The following is an 18,949-nucleotide window of genomic DNA, read 5'->3' as shown; positions in this document are numbered from 1 at the left end:
CAGCTGAATCTGTTCCTGTACCTGACACAAACCTGCTCCTTCCCTAATAAGCACCACCTCAGCAATTGCTTCTTCACAGCCTACATGCTCAGAAATGAGATTTGAGTAACCCTCATAAAACAGATTTTCCTTTTCAAGATGTTTCTGTGTAGCAAGGTGAGAAAGGGAAAAAAATAATCCCAGCAGAGAGGCTCTGGTGTGGGGAAGAGTGACAGAGAAGAAAATAAAAAAGGAAGGGGAAAAAAAAGGGAAAAAGAGATTAAACAAACCTTACTAACTAGCTCAAACTGAGCAAGTATCTATAGCAAGTAATGATAGAAATGCACAAATTAAATATTTTGCAGTTTTCTGATAGAAACTGTTTTATTTGCTTACTACAACCTAAGAAAAGTTTGAACCTTCTCTGTTGACTCAAAATCTGTTCTGTAAAATAATAATTTTATTAATACTGCAGTTGTAGTCACTATTAACAAACATCAATGACTGCTGCATCAGCATGGACCTGCAGCAATACACAAGGGAACATAAATTACATGCTGAGCAGTAAAAGGGTTGGAGCTCAGAAATCAATATTTAAGCAGACAGGAAAATTTCAGACACTGTACATGGAAAACATTAAGTAAAGCATCACTTCCCTTTGCTGGTTTTAGTTTTTGGTGGTTTTTTTCTATTTGGCTTACTGAATTTTATCTCATCTTACTTCCAGGTTTTTGTTTGTTTTTATAGGCATTACTTCTTCCATAGTTGGGGTTGACATTGCTCAGATTATAGATTTGTAGGTAATTCAGATATTACTTTACAGTTGTATAACAGATCCTGTACTAAACTGGGAATGCTCTTACTCTGCAGTGAATTCAAAGTATCTCACAGCTTCCCTTCCATGAAGAGGCTTCGGTATCTACTGTGACCAAAGTCAGAACTTAGCCCGGGGAAGGGAAGTACCCATGCACAGAGGGTTACCACAGCACCCTAGTAACAGAAATACATGGCATTTATTTCTGAAGTTTACTGCTTCAGAAGTAATAATTTCAATTAACAACCATTGAACATTACTCATTCTATCATAGGGCTTTTTTCCATCTTGTCTGAACACCAGTCTTTTTCATACATCAAGTCCTTCACTCTCCTCCCCAAATAGTTCCTAGGTGCTGTTTTTACTTATCCTCTTCCAAACAGAAAAGTATTTTACTTTTTTCCCCTACTTCTAATCTGTCTTCTTCTCCACCTCCTCTAAGTCAAGATGTGGTTATATTACTGCTAAAAATTGCACACAGGTGAGTTGGGAGAGCAATGAGGTTTCCAGTCAGGGTAACCTACAGAAATGTTAAAGCTAAAGAATAGGAGCAGACATAGACAGGGAAGGATGCCACCTACACTTACAGCAAACTGAAGCAGCCATGCAAACATAAAATATCTTCACATACACTAGTTGTCTGCTTTTTATCTTTTCTATGAGAGGCTCCAGCCATAGGGTGCCAAACAGAGGGTTCAAGGTTACCAGATGCGCTGACCCTATGCCTTCCTCTGTAAGCAGAAGCACACAAACTCTGCCCATGCTCTGAACTAAATGAAGCCATGTGAGAAGCAGCAGTACTTTAACTTGGGTCTGTCCCTCCACTGCACTCCAAAATCACCCAGAAAATTAGAAGGTGAGGTAACTGCTATCTTCAGGAGAAAAAAATAAATACATATATACACACACACATGAGCAGGCTGAGAGTGAAAATGATGGTAGGACAATGGTACAGGCAGACACAGTACTCAAAAGCAGAGCTAGCTTGCTCCTCTCCATGAAGGTAAGCTGTGAGAAACCAAATAAGACTCTTGCTGTGCTTGGGACTTCTAGCCTTGCAAACTCTGAATGCCTCCAAACGCTTCAAATAACCTGTAGCACCTTCCAGGCTACCAAGGTGTTATTCAACCCTGTTTTCCCTTAAATTCTGAAAAGCCAGCACAGCATCATTTTGCTTTTCGTTCACCCTTCACAATGCTACCAAAATAGCATTTCCAGGTAAAGCCTCTTACTGAAATTCACAAATACCAAAGCAGCAGCTGACTTTATACAAGCAATGAAACACTTCCACTTACTGCCCAGGCTTCGGACCAAGAGTGGCAAGAGTTGACCAGAACTGGTCATTTCTCCCTGCTCACAGTGCTGCCCAATCCCATCCCATCCATCTGAACTCCTTGAGATACAGATACCAGAAGCTAGAAAGCTGCAGCACTCCACTGAAGGCTGTGTAACAAGCAGGAAAACTGCTACAAATACTCTGATGGTAGCAGGATGGCAAAGTTGGACTTGTCCAAGATTGACCTACTACTTTGAAACTCTATCTATATCAAACAGATTTCTCCCCTTATTTTAATTTAGTATTCCAGATTCAGAGCAACATCCTAATATATTTCAAATATTGAACTAGGAAAAAAAAGAACAAGTAAAAAGAAGGAGCAGTTTCTCAGAAGGCTGCATTACATGCAATACATTGGATGGAAGGGGTAAGGCTGAACAAAATAGTATTATAACTTAGAAGAGGAAAAGAAAAAGCAAATCCAACCAAATCATTGTAGATAAGTAGGTATAGCAGTTGGCCTTAAAGGTGAAGTAATTTTGTGTAAATTCAGCAAGAAATCTGTGTCAGTGAATGAAAACCCAACACATTTGTTACTCCTATGCCAAAGTTGTTACTATTACTACAAAAACTCTACCTTTACTAAACTCATGCCTAAATTTTTTGATGAAAAAATGTCTTATCTAAAAGTACAAAAGCACTGATACACTGTGTAATCCTTCCCTGTCTCCCTCCACTGTTCACTTTATGCCAAGTGTATTTGAGAGCAGGGAATCCTTGGAACTGGTCAATAGACAGATAGTGCCCTGTACTGAATGAGCCAAATAGGATCAGGATGTTTACATGTGTTCTTTAGGCAGACATTAATTGCACTGGACTAACAAGGTATGTTTCTTTCTGTTACAGATGCTACTAACAGACAAAAAAGCAAGCACAAACCTTACTGAACAAGGAAGGCAGGAAAAAATGTTTTTCTGATCAAGTAAGTACTTCAAATAAATTCAGCTCCAGAGTTCATTGACAAGTTAAACAGGAAATAAACATCAGTCAGCTTTTGGGGTGAAGGAGAATATGAAGACTTCAAAAAAGAATGAAGCCACCTTAAATGAAACATATATATCCTATCACATAAAGAAATGTAAAAGAGAGAAAGACAATCAGAGTTTATTAGCAGCCCCAAACACAGACCCAAGATTTTGCATTTATTTTATAACGTAATGACCCAGATAAGCTTTCAATTATCAAATTTTAAAACCACTACATTCCTGGATTGCATTTGTCAATCTATGAACTAGTCAACAAATTTCTTTGTTCATAGTTTCTCTGAACTTTACACCAACAATGCAAGCCATAGAGCAGCAAAATACTGAAAATTCAGTTCTCAGCTGCTCATTGGAGTAGTAAACTTTGTTCACCTATCTATTAAAATTAAAGGATCCAGTAAAAGACCCTGCTTGAATTTCACCCTTCTGTAGCACAAAACAGCAAGCTGCCACAATATGTGTGGAGCAGCAGAGCTCAGTAACCCAGGACATGGTGAGTGTTCTGCTGCTGAGCTCTCAATCCTATCCATGCCTCAAGAAATAGACTTTTTTTCACTAGACACTGCTTCACAGCTGGCTTTTGTCTGACTATAGCCTTACACATCCACATAATTTAAATTTATTCATGGGTTGGCGGATTCATTTTTACAGGAGAAAAATTCAGGTTTAAGTGAAGTGAAAGGCCAGAAGTCTCATCTATATGACATTTACATTACAGCTTTCCTTCCTGAGCTAAATCCATATGAAATCTATATTAAACACAAATTTCATGACCTTTTGTCTCCCCTCAGTTACACATTTCATCAACGCTTACATTGGTCCTGCGCTGAAATTCATTTTGCGTCACGCAGGTGACACAAAAGTTATTTCCTTTCTGTACAAGGCAGAACTTAAACAGAGCACAACTGACCTTTCAGATCACAACAAATACTCAACATTATTTGTACAGGAACATTTAGGTTTCACCCAAATCTAAGGATGTAATTTTCATATTTCTTTCAGGTGCCTTAGAGGTTTACATAAGCCCTGTACCCACTCAAGCCACCAGCTAACGTGGTCCTCATCAGCTGCATGAGCATAGCAAATCTTTTTACAGATGCACAATGAACTAGCTGACCCATGCTGCATACTTTCTTTTTTTTTATTTCCAATCCACACAAGTACACAACCATACGTATATCAAAACCACTAGGAGAAGGCAGAAACATGAGAATGCCTCTAGGTATAACCAGATGTGGTGATGAGCAGTCAGATATTCTATCTTAAACCAAAACAATGAAATTATCATGAAAGTACAACCTAAGTTTGTTTGTCAACACATTTCCTCCCATCTCCAGTACCTTTCACCATATACACGCTCTCTTCTGAAATAGCTGTGTAGGCTTCCCCCAGAATACCAGCCATTACCAGAATGTGTTAATGTTTTACTTTTCAGAATTGTTTTGTTTCTTTTCCTTTTTGCCAGGGTAGTGAATTTAGCTTTATTCTTCAATGGGGAGGCATAAAAGATTATCTACAATTTCTGTAAAGTGAAAAAATTATTTCTGCAATACTCTTCGTTGTAACAAAGTTGGCATTTGCAAAACTCTGTAATATTAAGAAACACCTTTAAAGATTTAATCTGTTTTTTTTAGTCATGCTAGATGACAAGTGCAACTAAGACTTTCCTCACTGCTGTTAATTTAGTTTACTTAGATTTCTATAAAATCAGTTTTAAAAAATTAGCGCACATCCAATCCAGGCACATTATCCATCTGAGAGATCAGAAATAAGATGTCCATCTCAGCACATCAGTATTGTCCACTATAATTTAGACATTCTTCAAAATGCATCTGTAACCAGAAGGCTAACAGCCCTTACATTAAAACAGTCCTTCATTAAGTGGCTCCCATCACACAGCCCATTACAAGCTCTCATGCCCTGACCTTGCATAGCCTCAGAGTAATGTTGCTTTTAACAGGCAAAGCAAACAGGGTAAATAAACTATCTTCTCTATCTAGGGGTAAAACCATTAGCAAATGTTTTATTAATACAGATAAAATCCCCCTTTGCACATCTCCAGTGGTATAAGAAAACACTATTATTTACTCTGTCTACCGCAAAATTAAGTTATCCACACACAATGAATAATCTCCTAAAATAACTGGAAAATATCCATAGACAAAATTGGATTTCTGCTTAAGAGCATTCTCCAATTTCTATCTTGTATAGCATAATGTACAAACATAACATGTGAAAACACAATACATGCTCTAAAGGGTTTGTTTGAGCATCTAGAAAATGTCTTTCTTTAGATGCACCAAGATCACAAGGTAAATATTTGGACTTGATTTTTTGTCACCAGGTCTACAAAAATACAGCACTTGTTTACCAGCCCTGTCTCCCACAAAGTTCAAATGTACAGTTGCAGAACCATTTCCCCTTATGGAACATCTCAGTAGTCTTGGACTATTTGACCTAGAATGATGGTCCAGAGAAAAGTCTGTGTTTTATTTAAAAGGTATTTAAGAAAAAGTGAATGGGTGGGAGGAGACCATTAGTACCTAGCTTTGCACATTTCCTGTACATAAGACCAACATGTTTGAAAAGGAAGTCATGTGCAAGTCCAAAAAAAAAAAAAAAAAGCTGCATTTTCCCATGTTCAATAACAAAACCTGACACTGTGCTTTAGCCCAAAGCAGATACTAGAAGCCTTCAAAGAGCCCACGCACAGTAAGACAAGACTGACAGGGCAGAACCATAGACTCCTTGAGAATATTATAAATAAAGACTATTTCTAGTTGAAAACATTCCTTAATGTCAAACAGCTGGAAAGTAGGAGAGCAGTCAGGGCATGAATCAGCACTTTTTTGTCACAACTTCTTGCCTAGGCAACTGCTAATATCTGTACTCAAAATCAGCAGATCTTTAGCTTGATCTAGCACAGCGACTTTTATGTGATCTCAGAAAGCTTACACTGGAAATCAAGTGTTTTTCCAGGTCTTAATAAGTAATCCAAAGATTTTATCATGTACACTGCAGTTTGGACAGTTTACGAGTTGGTATTTAAATCTGTACTCAAGCCCCTGCTTTAGGTGTTCACTTTATTTTGCAATAATCATTATGTACAGCCTTTATTTTTCCCATAACAGAAGATAAGTGGTTTTTGCCTCTGCTCATAGCTTGAGAAATACAATGTCAGTCAGTCTAAAAAAAAATCTGAAGTTGCATTAATTACCAGAGGTAATTACACTTGCTTTACCAATAGCATTTACTATTGCCACTGGTATAATGTTTTCCTTTAGGAGAAGTTTTCATAGCACTCTGAAGCACATGCCATTAGGTCTGAAATTTCCCATGATTCATCATCATTCTCAAAGGACAACATTGATTTAAACTACCACCCTTCTTGAAACAAAAGTAAAACACTGGCACTTGTCAATGTAGCACTTGCCATAACATTAGCAATTGTCAGTTTCCCCCCTTTTACTATTTTTTCCATGTCCTATTCTCTCTTCCATGCTTTATTTTGGGGAGTTTTGTTGTTTGGGGTTTTTTTAAATAAGTCTTTCTGAAGGTATTGGAGACTGAAAATTGTCATTTGAAAACTGATTATAATCCTCTATAACTGCAATGATTCTTTGTGAATGTGGTGATGTTAGAGCCCCGAAAGCTGCACACACACTGTAAGGGTATTATCTTGTTACCACAGTGGTAAAACAGTGCTCCTCTTGAGACAAATCTATACCTGGAGCCCAATTTTATTGTATTCCAAAGAGATGTAAAAGACAAGGGCCCCAACACTACAAAGCACTACAAAAATGCGTCCATGTAGAGGAGGTGCTGATCAGAGGTTTGTTCCTAGCTGAAGGACTACAGAGCTTGAGAAGAAGAGATGGAAAGAAAACAGCCCCTACTCTAGGACTTCCGTTTCTTAGCTGCTTAGTTTTTCTGGGTACTCCTTCCCGTCTCTGCTGTCACTGACAGAACAGGAAAAAATGGTCCCTAAGAGATTCCTAGCTTCTTCTACAGGTTAGACAACACAGCATTTTTCATAGTGAGAACTGCAGTAGTATTTGACCTATACTTTAATTACCACATCTAATTCTACTTGGTAACCTCTTCGTGAGCAGTAATCAGGGTCACCCATGTTAAAACTGCACAGCAGATGACTGCACACAGTTATTTCCCTTCTGCTTTTTGCCCAAACCTCTTGCTGTTCCATTTCCTGCAGATCCACCAGAAGAATTCGGCACTCATTCTAGACCCATGCTACCTTTTCAGACTTAATTTAAAATCATCCTGTTTAAAACACAAATGAACTTGAACATCTATGTATGGCATGCATCTTCAGAATCTGAAGACACTGAACTTCTTAAGGGGAAGCTCATCAGATCAGAACAGATTTGAGGCTTAGTTTTAGTGTCAGAGGCTTAGTTTTAGTGCCAGTCACCAAACATCAAGTTTGATACAAGAAGTCCAGCACTCTAACCAAGGGAAGAAAAAAAAAATAACCAGAGCTTCTTCTGCATCTCTTTTGGTCTATCTCTGAAGAATTTCTTTATGCTGATATACTTTTTTTGAGCAGCCACAATTTTGCATACAGATGCAAAAAAAAAAAACAAAAAAAATTGCTCTGAAAGAATGCATGTGCTATGCTCAGAGAAAAATGAGTCTATAGCAGAACTGAAAAGAAATCACATGCCAGAGAGCACTGTGTCATTTAACTCTGAGAACTGCCTAAGGATGACAGGTATGTTATTTGGAATAAGCAAGAAGCTATCTTGTCATTTAGATTCATTCAAAATACAATTCCTCAAATTGCTTTTCTTCCTGTACAAGGTGTGCCAAAGGTCTAAAAATACCAAATTTTCCCCAGAATGGTGTTTCCATCACAATTAATATACCTCCAACTTTTTCAAAAAACACATACATTCTGAAAAATGCAAACTGAATAGTAACTAATTTCAGCCTTACTAGGGAAGATACTGTTTTGAACTTTTTTTAATATAAGACCATCACAAATGTTGATGTTTTTAAATTTATTCTTCCTTATGCAAAACTGAAGCACCAAGAAGTCCATTAAATTAAGTGTGGGTCTTGCTTAATTAACCGATTTTGCAAGTTACTGGGCATGGTAACACCTGCTTGTATCAATGACTCCAAAGCAGGGGGAACCCTGCAGTTAAGAAGTAAAATTATATAGATCAACCACCATTAATAATTCACAACAGTGCCCAAAACGCAGGGGAAGGAGTGGTGCAGAGGTGAGGTTACTTCTGTGTGGCAACATTTCTCACTCCTTCTCCACACATCCCTCACTTCACAAAACCTTTTAGATACAAATAAAATAGCCATGACCTTTTTTCCTCCTCTGCATGATTAATTACTTAATGTATTATTAATTGGAAAATGTAGCTGAATTTCAAATGCTTTCATTCTCTCAGCATATCATGCTGTCTGGGAAGCGCCGATTAAGCTGTTCATCAAAGGTGAGCAGGCAAGGTCATGTAGGCTGTGCCTCTTCAGTTATTCATTACCTGTCCTAAATAGTAATTAACAACAGCAATATTTCCATAAATCAAGTTTTTCTGATTACCTTCAGATGATAAGAGGTCGGGGGGGGAAGGGAAAGAAGGAATCGGTGTAGGGGGTTTTTGCACGTATCCCTTTTTTCACCATTTCTTCTAGTGCCTACCTGAATGACTGAATTGATACACTGGCTGTCATATAAAACACAGAATTTTACTTCAAGTCAACAGGAATTCCACAGGGAATAAAGAGGAAATTATGACTTCCTTTCTCCCTTCCCTCTGCCTCACCCCAGCTCTAAAGGGGTATTTGGTCTAAGAAGGCTTCTCAATTACCAAGATCGCTATATTTATTATTTTTGTTCCTTTATATGATCTCCATCACCAAAGTTAAAGTGGGGATCTCAGACCATGGCCTTGAGGTCATATTCAATGAGTCTTCGAGTTGATAAAGAAATTTATCCTTCGGTATCTGTGAGGTTTCTCACCTTGAGGCATTTCAGGTGGCAAATAGTGAGGCTCTTGAGCACTGACATGCACCCAGTCGAAATCATCGTAAAGGTCTTGGTGGTAGTCACAGGGCCCAGGACCATCATCGAATGTGCATCCTCCTAGAGAAGAAATCTGTTATTAGTTTATTTAAAAGCAGAGACCTTGCAAGAGTCAAGCAGAGCTGTTTCTCTGGGGCTCAACACAACTGCAGTGCCCACGCAGCCTTGTACCCAGTTCACAGGCTTGCATTTACAAAGCTAAAACCTGCAAACAACTCACCCATCAGTGTTTCCCTCTCTTTGGTAAAAACATCACTACTCCACACAACCAGTTTCCCCCAAGAGCACCTTCTGTCAGAGAAAATCATAGCCTGAAGTCACCAATTCAAGTGAAACCTATCTGAGAGTCTGTGTGACAAAAAGCAACATGCTATCCAAACCACAGGGGAAACTGAAAATAATAGACCAAGATCAAAGATGAAAACCAAAAACTCTGAAAGCAAAAGCAGTCCAAACACTGACAACAAGGGTAAATAGTGTGCCCAAAACAGTCAGAAAAATTAATTAAAATTACTTAGAAAATAAATAATTGCTGCAGAATGAATTGAGTAGTCTTAATTTACTAAATCAATCTAGCGTAACATAGCAAGGCATTTTTTCAGGGTCATACAAACAACAGATATGAAAACCTTACAACAAAAGTTGTGAGAAGTGACACAGAGAAAGAAGAATGGAAGGAATGCAAATGATGTGAGGAAAATAAAGACAGAATTCCCATGTAGCACAGTAATGTCTGCCTTGTCTCATTCAGTAAGTTTTTTATTCCATTCTTTATGCAAGGCCACTAAGTAGGCTGGGAAAAGAGAGAAGAAAGCATGACAATCTCAGCAAAAGATCAAGGTTTGAGAATGAAGAAACAAAGGAATCAAAAGAGCCTGGTCAAAGAAAAAGGAGAGCATAAATGCAAGAAAATACAGATGTCATGCATACAATTCTGCAGCAGCTGTTACCTCTATGCATGGCACATAGCCCTAGAGTTTGCTCCTCCTACTGAAAAACAAAAGGCAATAGCAGGAGAGAGTGAAAGAGAAAAGAGTGCATTCATATTTACTTAGATGGTATTTTTTAATCTAGAAAAGTTATATAAGAATTAGACTACAGAAAATTTTTGAAAGTTGGGGAGATATTTCTGCTCTTCTCCCTGTCCTCACTAACTCAGGAACATCAATCCAAATAACAATGCTTATCACAACAAAAGTTCCTTTTGCTAAGACACTTCTGGAGTAACAAGGGTATTTGTATTTACTTTGTTGTCTGTGTTTTTAAATACAAAATATGGGACAAGTACTTTGAGAACAAACAAAAACCCCTCATTACAATAGATTCCAGTGTTGCCTATGATGAGTCACCACTACAGCACAAACAGCTAACACCCTTCCAGGGTCTCACCAGCTGACACTGCACTCAGGAGGTGAATGGGCTGGAAGTGGAAAAGGGGAGATTGAGGACCATCAAGAGCTACAGCCTGTGCTCATTCCTGCCCTCTGTACAAGATATACATGTTGTGGAACTCAAAGGCCAGGAAAAAAAGAAAGGAAGAATGTGCATGCATGTCACCAAATTGAACATGAAAATGTTTTTAACCCACCCAATTTAACCCAATACAGCATATTCAAATATCGCCATAACAGACAGAGTTTGCACAAACAGAGTTCATATCTAGGGAAGAAAAAGTTTCTTTTACTAAATTCCATAAGCAAATCTGCACTGTGTCCCACACCAAGAGATCATGTTGCATCTTCAATTAGGGATAACTCAAATAGCTCTCACAAATCTGTAAAAGTATTTGTCATTTTGAATGACTGACAAAACCAAATTTTAGATAATCCTACACCAAAACCCATTCCCAGATGGGCACCCAGGTAGTCCCAGAATTACCTTTTAACCAATGTTTCAGCTGGAATGAACAACACCAGGACAGAAAGAAAATTCTACCCCGAAGCAAAATTTGTGCTAAATCCTTGTACCATAAACCCTTAAAATCTCATATGGATCTCTGTATTAACAACACTTGCTCAAACATCTCCCTGTGACAACATGAGCAGAGCATCAACAGCAGCAACAGAAGTACCACAACATTTTATTCCCTGTACTAAGCTGGTTACTACATCAGTGTCACTGTGAAAGACTGCAAGACATGAGAGAAATATTTGTGTGTCAGAGAAATATTTATACTTTTCAATGTCCCAACTCCAGTGCCCTCTGTTACCAGTGAGACACTTTTCTAATTAACATCTATTATGATAAAGCCAAAAAGACTTAGAACATAAATCTTGCACTTTGATTTAACTTACAATTCTATGATCACTCTACAGCAAAAAAATGTACATTTCCTTCAACATTTTACTGATAAATGAATAGCAGTTTCCCTTAAAGGGAAGTTATCAGTCTGCTGTCCCAGCACCAAAATGACATATGGCTTTGAAGCACATGCCTGCAGGGCACCCATTACCCTTTTTAATGGTTTGAGTGCCCTCAGTATATAAATTTAAACTACCAATGAATCTTTTAGACTCATTTGGAAGATGAATGTCCTTAATTGCTTGTCTTTGTACCCACTATTAATTTTAGTTATCTGAGTTCTGATTAGCAATAACAACGTGCCTGTTAATACACAGCAAGCAATCCCAACCTCCTTGTGGGCACATCATGGCTGCACGCACACAACAAGCAAATGTGCATTTATCATATGCCCATAAGCAAAGTTTATCAGGACAGATTATCAACCCACTGCAAAATCAACTCTGTAACAATTGCTTGAACCAATGGCTTCTTCTCATGGAGCACACTGCCACCTTACCTCTTGCCAACATACCGAAACATTTCAAGCCAAGTAAACAGCCAATGCTGTAGTGTTTTATCTAGCACAACACAAGACAGGCCAAGCATTTCAAACCCCCTGCAGACTACTCCTTAAGACTTAAAACATGGGCAAATTCAGACCTCTCCTTCTCTGTTTTAATAGTCAATTGCCTGCATGCTATTTTGATAACTCCAGGCAGTAAGAGACAAACCTAGTGCAACATGCTGTGTGGAAAACACAAGGAGAAGAGGTGGTGGGTGGCTGAAACCTGCAGTGATGGTTTTTTTCCCAGCCATTTGTTCAAAACATTTGTCTACATTTTAAATCAAATCTTAAACATTACAACAAACATCTGACAAAAATACACAGTAGATCAGGACTTATTAGTACACTAATTCAGCTACTGGGCCACTGTCCACAATAATGCAACAGCATTGCTCAGGGAAGATAGTGGGTCAGCTTGATGAACGTGTACTACCTTCCTATGACGTTCAGCATCTGAACTCAAGTACCCATTCATATTTGTTGCCTAACATTTTGACAACAGTCTGCTAATATCCTACAAACAACAAGTCAAATCTCCTTCTAAACTATCTATAATTTCCCCCAAAACTCAATAAAACAGTACTATCAACCACTGTCCCAATACCTATGACCACCACATTCCTTTAGCTACTGCTGATGTATAACTGAAATTTTTTTTTTCAATACTACCCCACCACTGGAATTTGTCCATACCTACTGATACACACATCCTGCCACAGTGATTTGTACACCTCTGCTCAATCTCTGGAAGCACAGTGCTGACCTTCATTCTTGGATCTTGCAGTACCTAAATCCACATTTACCTTAGATTTGTATTATGCTTCCGAAAAAACTGGCAGCAGCAGCAGCAATCAAGAGTAATGCACCAGACCAGTCTGACCTCAGCAACATGATGAGGGCCAGAGGACTGGGATTCTGCAAGGCAGTCAGTACTATCTCCTCCTTTCAAATAACACTGCCATCAGGACACGGCCCAGAAGAGCTGGATGGGACAGCATCAACCAGAGCCAAGAACTGCCACACCTGCAGTGGTGGCAGCAGCCATCAATCACCCTCAACAATCACAGACAAACAAAAAGAAAAAAGTGGGTAGTGCATCAGAAACAAACACCCCACCAAGAGCTGGAATAGAATACTGAGAAGACAAAATTTTAAGTGCCTATGATTATTTTGTCAAACTACTAATTATATTTTGGATCAATCAAATTTGTTCAGTTGCTTGTGAAGTATTTGGAAACATTTACATTTGACGGAAATCAAGCAAAACAACAATTCACTGTATCCATTATCTTTTCTCATAAGCTGCACGAGGTTATCAACTTCAGCTTAAACAGACCGAGAACTCACACACTCCCCTTCAACGTCCTTCTGAAAGATAAACGATAAATCATACCAGCCTCAAAAAATTTCCTGCCTACATGTCCATTTTCATTCATGAAAGATAAAGAATCTTAAATGTTCATTATAAAAAGAAAGATTAATATCCCACACGGAACTCTCAGAAAATAAATTAAAGTTCTGCTTAATAACAAGGTCATCAAGATTAACCTAAATTTAATCTCAAAATTAATCATAAAATCCCCCAAATTAACCAAAATTTAATGAAGATTTAATAAAGATCATTTAGTTAAGAATTTACACATTATCTATTGTGGGGTCTTGACCCTGGCTCGACACCATGTGCCCACCAAAGCTGCTCTATCAATCCCCTCCTCAGGGCAGAGAAAAATATTTTGAAGGACCTTTGGGTCACTCACCAATTACCTCTGTGGGCAAACTACATTCAACCTAATTTATCACCAATCAAATTCAAGCAGTGTAATGAAAAATAATATCAAATATTAAAAAAACTTTTGTGTCACAGAAAATTTTTCCCCTTAAATCTGTTATCCCAGAGGCACTACCACTGTCTCTGACAGGCTCAGCCAGGGTCTTTCTTGGAGCCTGGCATTGGCTCTATCAGACAGAGAGGAAGCTTCTGGCAGCTCTTCACAGAAGCCACCCTAGTCTTCACAGAACCCCTCAGCCACCAAACTTTGCCACACAAACCCAAAATACTTACAAAAAGCTATTTGGAATTATTTATTTGCATTTAAAGATAAAATGCATTTTTTTAAAATTATAATAATTCCTTAGCAGCAACACTTGGTACTGACATTGCCCTGTGATTTTGATTTATCCTACCTCCTTTTAACAACCCAGGAAAGAAGAGCTAAAGAGATCTTTTTAAAGTGATCTCCACCTGGTTAAAATATAAGTAAGTTTAAGACTAGGAGAAGCAAGTGTCAATAACTGCCACTGATAAATGGATATCCATTACAACTTTACTGTGGAGACCCAGCTCATCAGCTCAGGATAAAAAGAAAAACTGATTCAGAATTTGAATAACTGATCTTTATCTAATAATTCTGAAGTTCTCACTGCACTCCTGCTGGGGTTTTTCTTTCTAGCTGGTCAGAGTGACTCCGAGAAAAGTTTGAAAGTTTCTTTTTCCAGCCCGGTGCTTGAAGAAGAAGTTAGGGCTCTTCATTTTTTCGGTCTCAAGATTGTTTATTGCATCTTATCTATAAAGTTCTTTCTCCCTGTCCAGCCAAGATCTGTTTGGCAGGACAGCTAGAGGCACTCCGCCCACCCCCAGGGCGGTGTTATCTTTATATACTACAAACTACGTGTACAACATTTACAATTATTTTCTAATACTTATCTATATTAGACAGTGAGTTTCTACTTTAGACTAATCTAAAAGTGCTGACATCACTAGACAAGATGGAGGTAGAGAAGAAGAAGAAAGGCTAGACACGCCTAAATCTCTCCATCTTGTCACTAGAAACTCTTATACTAAAAATCTTAAAACTTACATTTAGACTCTGTAATTATTTTATTCTTACACTATTTACACTATTGTGGCTTTTATCTCTTTCTATAAAGGTGACAAGTTGTTCTGTGGTTCGTAATCGAACACGCTGGTGTTCTGGGCTGTGTGCCAGGGTCTCCGAGCCCCCTGGCAAGGGTCTCAGGAAACTCCGGACTCCCAAAGGAATGTCTTGAGTTCTGACACACTCCCTAGAGATTATGTCACTTCTACTATTTAGAATAGAAACATTCAGTTGCACAACAACATTAAATTAAATTAAAGATACTTATAACATGTATTGTGAACAGCATTATAGGGATGGTGCACTGGAGATCTACTGACTTCTAGGTAAAAGATACCATTCCCTTATAGCATGCAGAAAGTCTGTATGCCCATTTTAATATTCAGATTTTAGAACTGTTCTTCATTGCTTTGCTCTATAACCTATCAACATGGCAAAGGATTTTTTTCAGCCTCAGAACAGCATGTGTAGAAACAGTTGAAAGCATCCAGCTTTACTGTTTAGTTCTGAGATCTGTTTTTGCATCTGACCACTTCTGGTGTTATGCAAAACACAAAACACCCTAGCAATATCTTAAAGTTCCTGCTCCACCATTTCAAGGAGCTGGTTGTAAGCCCAGAAACTCATCCACTAGGACCAGGCACATCACCAATACAGGAGGAAAAAAACAGCAACAAACAAGAGCACGAGAGAAGAGTTGTACTAGAGACACACAAGAACATTCTGTCAGCACAACTTCTCCTGTGCACAGGGCTCAGTTACCAACGGTTTCTTTTGGAACTTCCATGTATGAAGGTGTCACACTAGGGATTAAATACTCTTCTCATTCAGCTCAAATGACTACTTGGAACAATCTGCTCCTTTCATTCAAGAGCATGCTTTTATTTTTCTCCACCTGCTACTGTAAATCATAATGAATAGCTCTAAACCTATCAAAGTAGATAGCTCCATGGCAAGAACCCAGTACAAAATTATGTTAATCTGTGATGTCCGGTTAAAATCCTGTGATTTTTTTTTTTTTCCCATCTCACATTGAGTGATGAATTCAAAGGTTGAAGATAAAGGTGTTATAGCAGGTGCCTTTCTGTCATATACATCCAGGTAGAAGTTCTGCTTTTAAAAAATCACACACTTACCACAATAATTTACCTGTTTATATTACAGTACACCTTGCAGCACAGAATGTTTTCATCTTCTAAAGGCACTACATAATTTTGTTATGAGCATTTTAAAACACCTTGACTGCAGAGCATTCAGACACCTGTTAAGACTATACTAAGAATTGATGTTAATGCAGATTGAGAATAAATCTTAATGGCTTATGTTAAAATACTTATGTTAAGTATTACCTACTGAAATGTAACACTGAAACAACCTTAATTAACCTAGGGCATCTAAAAAGACAGAAGATCAGCAGCACCATTTAGTGTTTAAAAAAAACCACGAAAAGAGTTGCACTTAAGGAGAACTACAGATTCTCCACAACATGGAGAAGTCATATTAAATACTAAGAATATTTATCTTCCTTAGAGTGGTATCTTATTTTGTAGTACTAAAATTCATTACATAAAACAACTGACTTCAGGTAATAGCAATAAAAATCAACTAAACTCAACTATCTGCAATTTTTTTTTTAGATTTTTCTAGACTTATTCTTAACATCAGGAAGTTTTAATCATCCTCTTAACTTAGGAACTTCAACATAGAACTTCAAGTCTCAAGAATGTAAACACCAACAGCAAAATAGGAAATATAGCAAATTATTCCTAAATTAACATTATTATATTTTAGGTGTAGGGCTTTTGTTGGTGTTGCTATAACAGTCAAATAATCTAAACATCTCTACAAATATAATTTCTTTTTAACAAGGAAACGGACAAACCTCTCCGATATCAGTATTTGCTATGAATCACTGTGAAATTAAAACCAATCCCACCCTCCAAAAGTCATTAAGTAGTGCCAAAAGCAAGGAGAAGAGTAGGGGAGAAAATGTTAAACAGCTCACAATCTAGTCTGATTTATGCATATTCCTTTTCATTGTCTGTCTTCCACATTCCTTATTAATAAATAGCTAACTTAATAATAGCTAATTTTAGAATGGAAATATAGGAATTGGATAATTATTAGGTGCAAGTTATGGAGAATGCATGAAGCCTCAGGTGGACATTCTTTCCTGTACTCTACAGGGTAAGATATCACTATTCATGCCAGCATTTATCCTAGCCTCAAATACTGGAAGAGCATGAAGATTCATAATTAGAAGTGGTTTACCTGACCATGCCATTTATTTGATTTCTTCTATTAAATTAGCCTCTCTCACTCTCTATACCCTGGCTGGAAAAGGCTTGTACATCTCTGATTTCAAAAAGCTTCATACTCACTGCCAAGAGGAATCTTTGCCATGGTTTACCAGCAGTGAACAAAATGGAAAAATGAAAGAGATGAAGGGGAGAAAAGAACAGTCTCTATTACACTGTCTGTCTTTCCATTTCCAAACTAAGCAAAACATAATCTAAACAAAAGTATCTTTAAATTTCCTCTTGTTCTCCAGGGAAAAGGAGTTCTTCAGTTCTTTACTGGAGAGGTGACAACAGGTAGCTGTGAAAAGTCACAATTGCTTAATGTCTTTTTCATCCTTCCTTGACATGGGCAAGGCAGCAGAGAGCAAACAACCCTACATATGCAGATCACTTTTATACAACTGAAATTATCAAGACAATTTCCATTTCAGTTCACAAGATATTTCTGAAACCATGAAAATAATTAACAGTTTCATGGAATGATGTATAGATTTTCATCAATATATAAGTTAAAACATCCACAGAACAACAAAGCTATTTCATATTTCAGCTTTATAGGCTGCAAGCTTCAGTATTCCTGCAGTACACTGAGCAAAATTCTGACCAATCACACTGGTGACAAGAAATTATACCATTATAACATAAAAAATGGGGTTTGGAGGGCTGGAATCATGCTCTTGAAATTAATAAATATTTTCATAATAAATATTTAAAATATGTTACCAACAGTAAAATGCCAGCAAACAAGTTCTGTGTCTTCAAGAACACAATTGGACATTCCAAAAATAAATTATTCACTTTGATGTTTTTAATGGATATGTGGTCTTACAATGCTGCTGCTGAAAACAACACCTTTACCCAGACACTGCTAGTGCTTACAATAGAAAATCTAATGTAGATATCACAGTCTCTGGCATTTCTCTTAAACATTCTCACAATATGCTGTTAAAAGGCAATGGATAAGAACAAGATTAAACTCAGGAGGAGTGCTAAGTGAAGACAGCCCTACAAAGAGTACAGTAAATCACAAAATTTCCTACACTGAGGATTAGGTTATTTTGTAACTTACTCTCCATGGGGAAAAGAAAAAAAAAAAAAAAAAAAAAAAAAAAAAAAAAAAAAAAAAACAGCTGAAACAAGGACTTGTAAGAAATAAGTTCGCAGCTCAACTTCTGTCTCTATCTCTACTAATCATGCCACCAACTCAACCACAAAAACATGCCTAACAGCTACACATCACCGAAAATAAGCTGAGTTGGAAGGGACCTATCAGGACCATTGAGCTCAACTCCTGGCCCTGCACAGAACCAACCCAAGAGTCACACCATGTGCCTCAGAGCATCGTCCAAACACTTCCTGAACTCTGGCAGGTTTGGTGCTGTGACCACTTCCCTGGTGAGCCGGTTCCAGTGCCCAACCACCCTCTGGGAGAAGATCCTGAAGATCCAACCTAAACCTCCCCTGACACAACTCTAGGCCATTCCCTTGGGTCACGTCACAGGTCACCACAGAGAAGAGATCAGTGTCTGACCCTCCTCTTCCCCTTACAAGGATATTGAAGACCACAATGAAGTCTCCCCTCAGCCTCCTCTTCTCCAGGCTGAACAGACCAAGTGACCTCAGCCAATTTCCCCATATGGTTTCCCCTCAAGGCCCTTCCTCATCTTTGTTGCTCTCCTTCAGACACTCTCTAATAATTTAATCTCTGTTTTATATTGTGGTGCTCAAAACTGCCCCCAGCATTCAAGGTGA

General features: G+C 38.0%; 1 protein-coding gene across 2 annotated transcripts in view; it reads right to left on the bottom strand.

Moving 5' to 3' along the window:
• The window catches only part of PTPRK (protein tyrosine phosphatase receptor type K), a 378,847-nt gene that overhangs the window by 285,752 nt on the left and 74,146 nt on the right, over positions 1-18,949 (bottom strand). For both annotated transcript variants that reach the window (XM_059842131.1, XM_059842132.1), the window contains exon 2: positions 9,111-9,233. In XM_059842131.1, the coding sequence (XP_059698114.1) occupies positions 9,111-9,233 (123 nt within the window). The remainder of the gene's footprint in view (positions 1-9,110; positions 9,234-18,949) is intronic.

Source organism: Haemorhous mexicanus, chromosome 3 (assembly GCF_027477595.1).
Source record: "Haemorhous mexicanus isolate bHaeMex1 chromosome 3, bHaeMex1.pri, whole genome shotgun sequence".
NCBI classification, from domain to species: domain Eukaryota; kingdom Metazoa; phylum Chordata; class Aves; order Passeriformes; family Fringillidae; genus Haemorhous; species Haemorhous mexicanus.
The sequence above is the reverse complement of the archived record's forward strand: the minus strand, read 5'-3'. Positions and strand labels throughout refer to the sequence as shown.